Genomic DNA, 15,220 nt, shown 5'->3' on the forward strand with positions numbered 1-15,220 from the left:
TGATGGGTTAAGTGTATTATAACCTTTTCATTGAAGGCCACTTAAGGTCTGTTATTAGTCTGTGATGACATGTTTTGTGATAAATATCCTGATATAGTATTTTTACCATATCGCCCAGCCCTAACCCTAAGCATTGAAAAGCACAACCAGGATGTCATAAAAATGTATTACGCACACAGAACAAGACTATTGTAGGACAAAATGATACTGACAGTACTCTCACTTTCACGAATATAGTCTGAGACGTGAAAGCAATGTCCAAGGTATTGCGTTCAGTATATTCGCCTTCTAAATCAATGTGAATACTCAATGTGAAATAATGCCACACATGTCCATACAATTCCACTGACAATGTATTGTTTTGAAGCAGCCAGAAAGAAATGTAAGTGGTAATTTTGGGGGCCCAATCACTTTTAAGCAGCCTAGCCCTGATGTTTCAGAAATGTCATACTTTTGTAATGTCTGTGGGACTAAAAGGAGTGAGTCAGTGAAGGGAGGGAACAGACAGTAGGTCTAATACTGTCACCTGGAGGTCAGTATAATGCAGTGTATTATTTGCAAATGGACTATGTGCACAATTTCAACTAATCAATTTCCGCGAACAAAAAGCAAGGCTGACAGGTGAAACAGTGTAGAAACTAGGGGCATTACACACACGTTACAGTGCCACCTGCAGACAAAACCCATGTTTTTTTTACATCATGGTGCTGCATATCTCTATATCACTTCAGGGAGACAGTGTGCTTGTCCTTACTTTCTCATTTCTTGCAATATTGCAATGTTTTTTTAGCCCAGTCCTAGGGATTCACTGCCCTGCCCACACTGTGAAAATCTGTGTCTTTTATAGGTTTCCATTTCTGTTTTTCAGTAAGCTTTTCTGCCTTTCCAAGCAGGGCTTGAGAAAAGATATTACACTGGGCACCAGCAGTCAAGAAACAGACATAACCGGGGTAAATTATTACATAACACACCTTGCTTAAAATGTACAACAGCAGTGTAAAAACTAAGAGTGAACTTGGCTGCTTAGTAGAAAAGCACTTGGCTATTTTAAATAATAGCAGATACTTTACAATTAGCAACTGTTAACATTGTCAATCTCCTGATGTAAAAATACAGAAAGCTGTAAAATGGACAGATGAGGCCATTTGTGTCACTTTATAACAAAAACAGCATATACCAGCATGACGGGTCACCAGCAAACCAGCATATGGTACGTTTTGGATTATGCTATGCTGGACAACCAGCACTGGCATCCTGAGGGTGGCCAGCTAAACCAGCACCTAGACCAACAAAATACCATAGTCCAGCATGCAAGTTTGGGCTTTTGTTTTGCAGCAGGGTATGGAAAAGTTATTACAATGTTTAAAATCTTTTTATTGCGAAGAATTTAATTATAAATATATTATCGTTCTTCTTATTATTATTATTAATAATAATAATAATAATAATAATAAATGAATGAATAATAATAATAATAATAATAATAATAATAATATATACACATAATAATAAATTCCCACTAAGCCCTTGCAATTACTGGGCTGTTGAGGCTGGAGCTGCTTCTGCCTGTCCTGACACAGCGCAGAGGCAGGGACAACTTGTTTAATATGAATAGCTGCTACAACTTTACCTGCTTTGATTAAATGTTGGCTAAAGAGAAGTGAAATGTGAAACGCCTATTTCAATATGAGCTAAGCTAACAGGTTAATTTCCAACATTTCTACCCACCTTTCTTCCTGAACAATTGGGTTACATACTGTCGCCCTTTCTTTCTTGTCTTTTCTTTTCCTGTCTTTATTTTCTTTCTTTGCATTTCTGGTAACCAGATTTTTCCTTTAAATGCCACATGATGCTACACTCCCACTTCACAGTGCACTCAGGCAAGTACAGTTTGCACCTGTTTTAAGGGTGGACTGAACCATTTCATGTAAACAGAAGGGGGGCGCAAATCAGACAATGCACAAGCTCTGGATACATAAAGGAAGAAAAACAAAGGAAAGGGATTTGAATAAAATATTCAATGAGTGATTAAAGTTTAATATTTAAATATTGAAATAAATAAATAAGCAATATTGCAATGGTTTCAGTAAGTAAACGAAATAGTCTGGAATATTTTAGTAACGTTTAATACTAAACAGAGCAAACCTTTGAGTGATTTGGTAAATGAAAAGAATAGTCTGATCTGGAAGTTTGGTGCTAAGCAATCACAGCAGATACTAGAACTACGTCCTTTCAACAGGTCAATGACCTGAGAGGAGGGAAATATGCCTTACATGTGCATATTACAGCCCATTAACACACTGCTGCTAACTGATGCAATAAACAAGAAATGCAGCCGAATTCTAGACAACCATTAACAGCGAGGTAAAACGTGAGAACACCACACATCACCCATTCATTTTGGGGTCAGAGACCTCAGTGTTGATGACATTCTTTTGAGCTGATCTGAGAATCATTTCTTATTGCTGCCTTATATAATATCATAATTACTAAACGGTATAACATGAATCAAGCTCAACACATTAAGGCTTTCTTCAGGAATTGATTATATCTCTCCGTCATTCAGTTTAGTCCTCTGCTCACATTTTACTCAGATTGGCTAGAAAGTCACATCTCTAATGTGGTGTTTGGACAAAAAGCCGTTTCCACCTGAAAGACATTAATATCAAACATCAAGGCAATGTCAAACATTTAGTAGTCTGTGTGTGTGGACGCTTATTAAATACATAACATGTGGAGAACTGCACCAGTCAGTACAAGTACAAGACTAGCCAAATGCTAACCTCCAAATGCACTCCAGTGTTTTACCTGATCTCTGCCTGCTGCATCAGTATCATACACTCTAAAAAAGGGTTCAAGGGTTCTTTTTGTAAAGTCAGCGGTTCTAAATTGGCAACTCAAATTCAAAAAGACAACTCAAAGAACCATTTGGATGCTTAATCGTTTTTTTGACCAGTGACAGGGTTTTTACGCTGGTTAAAAACCTTTCGTAGAGGGTTAATTATAATAACCTTTTTAAAATGGTTTATAGGGATTATAATGCATTTTCAGTACTATAAAGAACCATTTTTGTATTAGAGTATTTGATCACCACACCACAATGATTTCCCTCGATTCAGAATACACATAAATGAAATGATGTTACTGAAACTACAGGTAAAAGATTTAATTGACATTATAACTGTATGTTAGACCTTTTTTCACAATGCTGCAATAAAAATAGTGTGTGTAATGCAGATTATGCAGAGTGGCAATGTCATAAAAGGATAAAATTGTTTGAAGGCTGAGAAAAAAACGGAAGTGTCTTCAGACTTTTACTTTATACTGCACAGACAGCTGAGGCTAGAAAAAAAACTTGGTAGAAATGTCACAAAAATACGTATCTCTATGTTACCCTGAAATGCATGTGTGACCACTTGGTTGAGTTGCCCAGTTGGGGTAAATAAAATCAATGCTAACATTAGCTCAGTATAAACATTGGACACAATTATATCAGCAATTTCCTTGTTTCTGGGCTTCCTGTTTTGTACAGGTTTTACCTTCAGATTGGCATATATATTAAGCCATTTACTGTTTACATGTAATAAGATATAAGTTAATAGTACTCATTATTTCACTGTAAAAATAATCCTTGTTTTGTTATGTTTTGTGGATCCAAAAATGAATGTTGACACAACATGAAATATGATAACAGTTGACCATAAAACCAAAACCTGTATTATTTTTACCATTAAACTCAATTCAGTTATTAAGCTTAGTCTGTTGCCACTGGCAAATAGATAGTGATTGGCCAATGCAAGCTTAATTATGGCAGAAAAGCTGCACTGATGTTGGATTAAATCATTTCCCTCACACTATTTCTCCAAAAATACCTGTAACAGCTGTGCTGTTTTACTTCAACATCTGCAAGTAAAACTCACACCATTCCCACTGACGACTGGCACAATCTATTTGCGGATTGGGTGTGTCTACCCTTCCATTTCACTCACCATCAGTGTGTGGTTGTTCCCCCCAGGCTTCCTTCTCTTAGGTATATGTTTACGTTTAGTGTTGAAGGCTCTAAGAGCAAGTTACCCTTTTCTGCTGTGTGACTGGGTGTGCTGGTTGGGTATTGTGTTTGCATTATCACAGGGTCATTTTCTCAGTTTTAGGGCTGATAGTTATAGGGCTAGGAGTGTAGCCGGCGCACCATGAAATGAATGTATAACATTTCATTGTCACAACCTCAGTGGTTGTTAGCAAATCATACAACACTAATTTCACAGAACCTAAATCAGAAAATAGGTGCAATTGGTCTTCACAATTTTTTAAGCTGGTGTTCCATAGCTGGCATAGCCCGAACACCATTGCAGAACACTGTGAAATCTATTCTAGTTGCCTTGCATAACAGTGACTGTGGAACCCTACTGGGTAAGTTACCCTAACTGGGCAAGTAACTGGTTAATTATGGTAACTGTATCGTATCTGCTTCCTGAATGGGTCATCTAGAAAAAAAGTTGCGAATTGAGGATTTAGGAACACAGTTTTACCAATATTTTTGTGTACATCTAGAGCGACTGTAAAAGCCTTAAATATTCCAATAGATTTGATTCACTTAATTGGCCAGACAGCAGACGGTACCAGATCAGAGTCTTTCCAACCTGTCTCTTGGAGAACAAAATCGTAGCTGGAGGAATGTTAATGTTCTTGACCTTTGTCACCTTGTTAAAATCTTTCAGCTCTTTTACTGTTCTCTGTTCATCAGCCATTATCTTTGAGGACCTCGTAGTAAGGGTGTGTTTTTTGGATGACCTACTCAAAGGGTTACAACAGAGAGTGTCAATGGCCTTATGACTGTACACCACTAAGCCTTAATGTATGCTGGATGGCAACGTTACAGTCCACAGTCCATACTGTCTATAACTAGTACTGAAACACTGGTGCATGCCTAACACCTAGATTTGATTGCTGTAATGCTCTTTTTGCTCAGCTAGTTCAGAACACTGCAGCTCATTTTATAGCTCAAGTTCATGAACACATTACACCTGGCCTTGGTGAACTTCACTGACATCCCATAAAACTGAATAGATTTTAAGGCACTTCATATTTTAACCCTTTAACGTCTCACTGGACGCCTTACATTTACATGTATGGCATCTGGCTGATGCAACTTACAGTTGAATAATGTTACACAGGTAGGTCGATGTAGCAATCAGAGACTTACTCAAGAACTCTTACTGGTGGAGCTTGGTGGGCTTGGCTAGTCCCTAGATTGCTTTATGCACCATCTGCTCTCATTCATGGAACCTTGTGCTTTGAGTAAACTTTAAACACCACATGTTTGAAATAATCATCTTCTACAGCTTTTCCTTCTGAAATCATTGCAAGATTTAAAAACAAATCTAAAACATCTGAGATTTATTTCTGATCTTTACCAATTTTCTCCCCAATTTGGATCGCCAATTACCCAACCCATACACTTTCAACCTCTCATGCAATGCTCCCAACACTGGGAGGCAGATGACTGACACACACCCCTCCTCCGACAACTGCACAGCCAGCAAGTGCCTGTTTTTCCAACCTGCCGCCAATGCAAAATCACCGGGCTTGGAGAAAAGTTCCATGTACTCGGCTCTGATGCATCGGCCATGGGTGCTGGAGTGCTGGCCAGCACCATTGCGAGAGCAAGGCTAATAGTGCTCTCTCAGGACCAGCATGATTGAGATTTTAACTAGCAATCCTCTGGATCCTCTGGATACTCTGGTCATAGTGACAGTGCCCTATTCTACTGCACCACTCAGTGCCCCTCACCTAAGACTTATATCATCACTGTCCAGAAACAACTAAACAAACAAAAACAACAACTAAGAGGTAAAATTACAGCAGGAGACAAAAACATCCTCCACTTTGAATGTAAGTTAATGTACAAATCTTTCATTTCAGGTAATTTTGGAAGATTAGTTGTTTGATAAGACTTAAATGCTCTCTGTTAACGTCCAACAGACACAGATCAACCAAAGATACTGAACTGAAGCAACGCTCCCTCAAGCTTATTGAAATGCAGACTATAGACTGGTCCCTGATCATACCTGCTCCTGCAGCCCTGACAGACTCCTTCAGCTGCTTTCTCATCCTTTCTTTGTTTGTATTTACTATAAAGTGCAAATGCACAGCTCACATAAGAGGCCCATTTGGATATGGAAGGAAAAAGAACTATGGCTTTATTAGATTATGCTTTACTAGTTCTTTAACTGGTCAAAGCTATGGGTTTTGTGATTTAGTTAGCCTGTGCACCGAGGCCTGCCTACACGTATCGAACCCAGAGTCATTTCTGCTGTCAGGGAATGTTTGAATAGCTAAGAGCAACTGCAGAGTCACTGACTGCACATGTCAAGGAGAACTGATGAAAAACCAACACCTAGGAAGGTCACCCCAGGGTTTTCTCCAAAACACAGCCTTGAAACTGTAGAAACACTGGTGAGAAATGTTGTATGTTGTGACCTCAGCTCCGAGCTGGTTTGAGGATGAAGATTCAGATGTCTGTTAAAAAAACATAAAAGACCATAAGATAAGTTGATGCTTATTTTAGTTTGTTTAAGTGTTTTTTTTACCCAGGTTGTTTTTGTTTAATCACATAATAATGTTTCATGAATGTCATATTTTGCTCTTCATTAAAAAAATGAATTGACCAAACATGAACATTTCTTAACTGGCTTTCGGCAGTACAAATAGGTCAGATCCCTTATATTATATGTTCTTCCGTGATATGAGGGCTTTATTGTCAACAACATTTCAACAAATAGCTTCCCTCTCAAAGTTCATTTCTTGAACTATGCAATTAGTCACCTGACTGAAGTATTAACCACGGACCTCAAGAAACACCACTATAAATCTAACTGAAGACAGGCAGCAGTCTCAGGAGTGTCGTTATTGAGTTAGTCTTAAGGAAAAGGTGTAAAGAGCTGAAGTGTCTCACTTACAGACACAGTAACAGCACACCGTGTCTTTTTAGAGGATTTTCTTTGACCTGTTCCGCATGAGGCTTGTGTTTTTTTCCGGCCCGCTTTCCGTCAAACTCCGCCTCCTAGTCAGGGACTGGCTACTGGTTCATGCTCGCAATGGGCATTGGACAGGTGGACTTCTGGCGAAGAAAGCACGAGCCAATGGGTGTGCAGGAGGCGGGGCTCGTCGCAAAAGTTGTAGGAATAAGGAGCGTCGTCTGCTTTGCTTGGAAGTCCAGCGCAGACTCTCATCACCTCTTTAGATTTCTGTCAGAGGAGCGTTTTCAGTCAACATCGTTTTTTTAGCAGTAGATCGACGTCCCTCCTCTATAACTGCGAAATAAATAATATTATTATTATTATTATTAATAATAATAATAATAATAAGACGAAGAAGAAAAAGAAGAAGCTGGATTAATCTACCTTATTTTTTATTGCAGAGACGGAATTTAGTCAGTATTTAAAATGGACGATTTTAACGGAACTATTGATCCTAGCTGTTTACAGAAACCGCCGCTGGCTATCGATATCATAAATCGTAAGTGACTTTACTTCTGAGTGTCTTTCCATGTGTTTTAGGAATAAATACATTATAAAGTTGCCGGAAATGTCGTAAGCAATGCTTATACACTTGATGTTTGCATTGTATTATAAATAGTAATTTTTTACACTTTAATAACTTATTTTTTTTATAATTTTTTGTATGACTTACATTTATAGTTAATTACCTTAATTTAATTTTTTTTTTCAATGTTTTCGTTTGTTTAGCAGTAACGCCAATTACTACGTGTAAGTGCTGTGGCCCTAGGAGGAGCTTGCTTTCACTGAAATAAATGAGTTTAGTTGCTGTGAAAAAAAAAAAAATCACATGAGCCACTAAATGAAAAACAATTATTTTACAACACCATTTACATTTTTAAAGAATCAAATGAATAGCATATTCAACAGCAAGACTGTTGAAGAACTACAAAGATGTGCTGAATGAAAGTTATTAGTGGCCCTGTGCTAAGATGTGGCATGTTTATACACCACACAGTTTATATTAGGGGTGTCCAATCCTATCCTTCTGCTTCTGCTTGGCTGGAATGAAAATGTGCCACCACAACGCCAATCCTTTGCGGATAGGATTGGACACCCCTGGTTTATGTTTATTTTTCAGCTGTGTGGATGGGTTTTATTTTTTCATCATGTAATGATTTTTGTTGGAATCTTACACAGTGGGGACAACATTTCGTTTGAATTCGTTAAATGTTAATGACAATGAATTATTTCTCCCTCTGTCTATCTCTCTCTGACTGTCAGAGATGGATATGTTTGGAGTTGCTTTGTACACCATCCTCACCTTCATGGCCACTGTATCCTTCATACTGTACTTGGAGGAGTGTGTGTACATTTACAAAAAAGTACCCTCCCCAAAGAAGACCACCATCATATGGGTCAATGGAGCTGCACCTGTAAGTGTTCTTTCTCTAACCCTATACAAAAGCTTTATTTGCAAGTTGATTCTCGCAACATGAATATACATCCAACTGAGACATCGTGTCTGAGATGCTAACTCTGTTGGGACTGTCTTTTGCAGGTCATTGCAACCATGTCTTGCCTCGGAATGTGGATTCCTAGAGCCACCATGTTCACAGATATGACCTCTAACTCGTAAGAAACCACACATGGTTCACACCATGTTCACACACATGATCCTTCACTTTGTAAGATGTCACTGACCTTAAGAGTGTAATGAATAACTTCCTGTTCAGTAGGTCATTTTCTTTCCTTCTCAGTAGGCATAAAGAGTAGTGTGTAATTCTGTGCACTCTATTAAATATTACACTAGATGTGTGTGTGTGGGGGGGTGTACTTCTGTGCAGTATGATACTGTGTGTAATATCTTGTTATTCTTCTCTGTAGATACTTCGCAGTTGTAATATACAAGGTTCTGATCCTCATGCTCGAGGAGTGTGGGGGTGAAGAGGCCTTTCTGAGGTACTCTGCTAAGAAGACGTTCAGGATCAGCACAGGACCCTGCTGCTGCTGCTGCCCCTGTCTGCCTCATGTGCCTGTAACACGGTAACTTCAGATAAACATCAGCATAAAGCAGTTGCAATACATGTATTGTAATGTTTATAATGACAATAATAATTGATCCAATATCCAATATCTATTATAAAGATGAACCACATCAGTGTTTGAAAACATCTACTTAAGTCTTGTGCTTTGCACATTTGCAAATTCCATCTAATGCCAATATTGATATGATCCTGATAATATTGTATGTGACTAACTACAAGCATTGAAAAAGCTATGGCAGATAAAACTCCATAGACTTATTAAGACATAATCTGTTCATAATAAAAACCCTCTGCCCAACTCCTGTTGTGAAAATACGGACAACTGACACAGACCCAGTTTACACCTGGTCACTTCATGCATCTTGAGGATCAGGATTAGATCTGGCTGAGGCCAAATCCCATAAAAATGCAAGTGTAAACTCACCCAAGAGGCATTTAAACCAGATACAAAACTGATCACTCAAATCACTTCAGAAGGTGGTCTGAGACACATTTGAGCATTGCAGTGTAAACCCGTCTGTCTCTGTAAGATGCATTCAACAACCAAAACCCCTCCCAGTGCAACCAAAATATGCAATGAGCAAATTTGCATATTCCATCCCCGACAGCAATGGGATTTGAGTCTGACTAAGATGCAGAGATGCATTTGACTACCCAGTGTAAACGCATGTGGTTATATCTTATCAGGATACAATCCCAATTCTAGTCACATGAAGTGGCCAGGTGTAAACAGGGTCATAGATGTATTGATCAGAAATGCACAATATCTGCAACAGGTTCTAGACAAATTGTGATTGGTAAATTCAGCTACTTTAAAGTGAATCCATTACTGAGACAGGTGCAGCTTGGTTTTTATATATGGACTGTGTTCACCCTAACACCACTCCTTTCTGGTTTAGCCGCATGCTGTTCCTGCTAAAGTTGGGGTCTCTTCAATATGCCATTCTGAAGACGGTCCTCTCCATCTTCTCTATCGTCCTATGGACCAATGAAAATTTTGACCTGTCGAACGTATGTGATTTTTAGGGTGCTACACATATACACGCACACAAACAGAGTGGGGTCTTATTTCTGCTTAAACTCTTAAGAAAATTTATACAAAACAGTAAAGGACATGCTTACCACCTTTGTGACATCCTCAATTTACCACATTTGGCCTAGTGAAATGATTTGTTTCCGTGAAGGGGAATAACTAATCTAGACCAGTGGTCTCCAACCCTCCTCCTGGAAAGCTACCTTCATCCAGGTTTTAACCAATTCTAACACACCCCATTCAACTGATCAGTTACTACAGAAGGCAGATGGGGTGGATTAGGATTGGATCCAGAGTCTGCGGTAAGGTGCTGCATACCACTGATCTAGACTAATGACAATATAGCCAGTTGATGATTTTTTTTTCATCATGAAACATTTTCTGCTTATTAAAAGTGAAATGGTTATAGATATATTGTTGTTGAAGAAGGGTCTACAGCCACTCACTCGCTCACATATTTTAACTGTAACTACAAGGAAATGTGGTAAATGCAGGAAAGCTGTTGTAAGTCTAATATTATCTGGTTTAGGGACAAGACGATCCCATCTGCTCTTCTGTAATTTCTGTCTAAGTGTTGGGCATCTGTGTTTATTCCCCACACAGCTGGACATAACTGGAGCTGTTATCTGGATTAATCCATTCATAGGAGTGCTAACTCTTACTGCCTTGTGGCCCGTAGGCATCATGTTCATGCACATTCGTAACACACTGCGCAGCATCAAGATGATCCCCAAGTATGCCATGTATCAGGTTAGTGTGTGTACAGCTTACTGGCTCAGAGGGAGTGGGATCAGTATACTGTTGATCTGCTAAAAAAGACAAAATTATATACATACATGTACTCAAAAAACCAAATATGGGTCATGGGGCATTTTCAAAACCTGCATTACTATATAACAGAACACATGCTGGGCTAAACTGACCCGGCCTCACTGGGTTATATGAATAGTCCAACATGTTGGGTCAAAATAGGTCAAATAAATGGTCAAAATAATAATAATTAATTAAATAAATACCCATCATTGACATGTTCCAATCTGTAAAGAGAAGATGAATAGTCAGAAAATACACTTTTAGAGACACTTTTTGCTCCCAGAAACACCTTACCCACAGTACAGTACCAAACAGAGAAAAGCTGTTCTAGCTAGTTCGTTAGCTTTGTTTGCTTGCTAGGTTAGCTACGTAACTTGACTGGTAGGCCAATATAATTGAATTATATTATAACATTGAATTCAATTTAAAATAACGGAATGTTCAGATATAAACAAATATTATTAAAAAAAGGTAAAGCTATCAGCAAGCCTCTAGTTAAACAGTGCATAGCTATATTTAGCTAATCCTAGGAAAGACTAATCAACAAAATACAGTTTATCATTTTTATTTGAAATAAAATACATATTGGTAAGTTTTATTTAACTGTAAGTTAACATGTAACATTTTAAAAAAGTTTGTTCATTGATTCCAGTCAGATGTTACTTAGCACGGTGGAAAAACACCTGCAAAATAACCCAACACCCCCTACCCAGCAATTGGGTAGAAAACTTTTAGAGTATTTAGATTGAAGCTGTTCTGTTATCCTTTGGCTCTCATCAATACTTCTTGTTTACTTGAGTTACTACCACCTTGTAGTCAATGAGAGTGGTCAGGTCAGGGTGACATCAGGGACACCTGATGGGCAGTGTTTTGAATACTTGAATAGTCAGTGCGTCACCTAATTTTAAAGCACATTCGAGGGTGCTGCCAGGGATTTTAGGCCCCATGAAAAAAATGTTTCACCCCCATAGGATGCACTGAGCACAAAACCCGAAGACAAACCTCTGAGACTACAGTAAAATATTTTGCATGAATGTCTAACTGTGTGCCTGTGGATGTTTTCAGCTGGTCCTGATTTTGAGTCAGTTACAGTCAGCTATCATCAATATCCTGTCCCTTGACGGCACCATCGCCTGTTCGCCACCCTTCTCCTCTATGGCTCGAGGATCTAGTGAGTCTCTTTCTATCTCGCTTTCCTTCTCTCTCTCTCTCACACACACACACACACTTTATTTCCTGTTGCTAGAAAAAAATTAAAAAGTGAAAAAAATAAAAACAAGCATTTTTGTAAATATTGTTATTATTTAGTAATTATAGAAGCATATAAGTAGTTTAAGCCAATGTCAGAACATCCAAAAAAGTATAGGGCTCTACTACATGCATGCATGGTTAGAAGACCATGTAAAATAATAATGAATATGTTGACAAAATCTCCTTTCATTATCCTCAAACTTCTCATTACATTATCGTAGATGATATTTTATCGTATTGTGATACATTTTGTTATTGTGATAACAATATGCTTTTCTAAGCATTTTGAGGATACTGTTTTTGCTTAATAAAAGATATAAATAGTGTAGTGTAAATAGTGTAATTAGACTGGTTTAATTTGACTGAAGAGCAGCAGATAATGAATAAACATCACTGTACTTAGTCTGGGAGAGTACTGTCGCTAATGATGTTTTAGTTTGTGATTATATGTATCGTGATAAATATTGTGTATCACAGAAAAAGTCTTAAAGTATTGTGATACAGTATTTTTACCATATCACTCAGCCCTACATTATCATTCATCTTCACTTTGTATATATAATCCAAACAGATCTACAGCATCGAGTTTGTGGTAGACAACCCCTTAATGCAACAAGACTTATAAAGGTGTACTGTTCAGTAACTACAGGGACTTTTGTACCAATCGTTTGGGCTATCCTTTAGTAATAGAAGTTTGTAAAAACACTTTCAACCCACCAGTGGGCCATAGGCTTTAAGGGGGTTAACTGTCAGCGGGATTCGGATCAGCCTGGTCTAAGTTGAGATGCTGCAGACCTTGATACTGTGTTTGTAGTTATAATGTGCAGGACTGCATTGAACGAACTCTTGAGCTCGGCCTCAAGTCTAAATCAAACATCTCTGTCTCTCTGTAGTGATTAGTCAGCAGATAATGATCGTAGAGATGTTCATCATCACCCTGGTGACCCGGCTCTTGTACCGACGCACATATGAGCCGATTAGGCTGGACCCAGATGAGAACGACAATCAGCGGAATGCCAAGATCAGTGTAAACCCTAACTCTGTGGAGGAATACACAGCCTGAGAGAGATAGAGAGTATCTGTTTATGTAATATTATCATGGTCTTTTAAAATGTTGTGTAAAGTATTACAGTGTTTTTACATTTTACAGTGCATTATGCTCAAGTTTGAGCACACGTCTATAAACCTGTTCTGTCATATCAACAAGCTAATGCATGAGTTCATTGTTTATAAATATATAATGGTTTATAAATGTGTAATAAATTGTTTCTATTTTTGCTGCTGGAGTTTTATTTGAACACCCATTTACTTAGATTTGCTTTTCATGCAGTGAAAAGAAACTTTAGTCCCAGCTGACTAAAAAACCAAGCAGCCGTGTCATTCGTGAACAAAAGTCATATAAAAAAATGACGTATTACCACTGGTCAAAGCGCAACTGGTTCTACAGTGATCAGTTTTCTACATGTAACTACAGCTCTGTCCTGTGAATACCACTCCCAACATAATTACACCTACTCCATAACTAAGTAACATCAATTTTGGAATACAGTGACCTGCCTGTATCTGACAAGAGTCATAAACATATCTATCATAAAGTCACATAGGGCATGACTAAGAACAGGGAGTGACTGTTTCCTTTTTGAGATAGCTAGAATGCCCAGAAAGGCCCAGACGTCACTGAGGAAATATTTCCACAGAGTTTGCCTAAGAAATCACTTAATCATGTTAAGGATAACCTGCCTTTTTAGCTCAGTGCTTTATTGGCAGTTTTTAAAGATTAATAGGCCACACCTAGTGTATAATAATGGAAACCTACACATTAAATATAATCTCTTGGACCTTCTGTGTACAAAGGTCAAAATGTTAAACTCATAACCAAGTGTTAAAGCACTACAAAAACAATTATTAAATATGATTATTACAGTTGTATTAAAAGTAGGTCTTTATTGCTCAGCAAATTAAGTAAAGTTACATTTCTGGAGTGTAAAGAGTCAATCTGACTATTGCCAGAGGCAATCCAATACTAAATGGAGTCTCATGTGTTGGGTTTCACTCTCAGTCTACAAAGAGATCAATCCAGCATTTCTTAAACCAGCAGTCACAACACCGGGCACATCCTAAAGCACCTGACACACCACCAGGCACATCCTAAAGCAGATGGCACACATCTGGCTCATCCTAAAGCAGCCAGCACACCAAACAGCACATATTAAAGCAGCTGACACACCACCTGGCACATCTTGAAGCAGCCAGCACACCGACCGGCACATATTAAAGCAGCTGACACACCGACCGGCACATATTGAAGCAGCTGACAAACCACCTGACACATCCTGAAGCAATGGCATGTCCCAAATCAGCCAGCATGCCACCCAGTACATCCTAAAGCAGCCAACATACCAACTAGCACATCCTAAAGCAGCTGGCACACCAACCAGCACAAATTGAAGCAGCTCACACATCACCTGGCACATCCTAAAGCAACTGGCACAACCACCTTGCATATCCCAAATCAGCCAGCCTATCAACGAGGAATTAGGAATTAGGTCTGTAGTGGAGGTTAATGTGATTATTGCAGATGTCGTAGAATTGGGTCTGTAGTGGAGGTTAATGTGATGATTACAGATGTTGTAGAATTGAGTCTGTAGTGGAGGTTAATGTGATGATTGCAGATGTCGTAGAATTGGGTCTGTAGTGGAGGTTAATGTGATGATTACAGATGTAGAATTGGGTCTGTAGTGGAGGTTAATGTGATTATTACGAATTTTTAAAGATTAATAGGCCACACCTAGTGTATAATAATGGAAACCTACACATTAAATATAATCTCCTGGACCTTCATGATATTGTAGAATTGGGTCTGTAGTGGAGGTTAATGTGATGATTACGGATGTTGTAAAATTAGGTCTGCCGTGGAGTGTAATGTGATAATTACAGATGTTGTAGGATTAGGTCTGCAGTGGAGTGTAATGTGATAATTACAGATGTTGTAGGATTAGGTCTGCAGTGGAGTGTAATGTGATAATTACAGATGTTGTAGAATAAGGTCTGCAGTGGTGTGTAATGTGATAATACAG

At 38.4% G+C, this 15,220-nt stretch overlaps 1 protein-coding gene across 1 annotated transcript; it reads left to right on the forward strand.

The window, feature by feature from the left end:
• The first annotated feature begins 7,445 nt into the window (after positions 1 to 7,445).
• Positions 7,446 to 13,206, forward strand: LOC140538963 (organic solute transporter subunit alpha-like). The gene is made up of 8 exons (XM_072661531.1): positions 7,446 to 7,518; positions 8,283 to 8,434; positions 8,560 to 8,633; positions 8,886 to 9,044; positions 9,946 to 10,057; positions 10,683 to 10,829; positions 11,958 to 12,063; positions 13,037 to 13,206. Exons 1-8 carry the CDS (start codon positions 7,446 to 7,448, stop codon positions 13,204 to 13,206), a joined length of 993 nt encoding a protein of 330 aa, XP_072517632.1.
• Positions 13,207 to 15,220: the final 2,014 nt, after the last annotated feature.

This window comes from Salminus brasiliensis, chromosome 18 (assembly GCF_030463535.1).
Source record: "Salminus brasiliensis chromosome 18, fSalBra1.hap2, whole genome shotgun sequence".
Classification (NCBI taxonomy): Eukaryota; Metazoa; Chordata; class Actinopteri; order Characiformes; family Bryconidae; genus Salminus; species Salminus brasiliensis.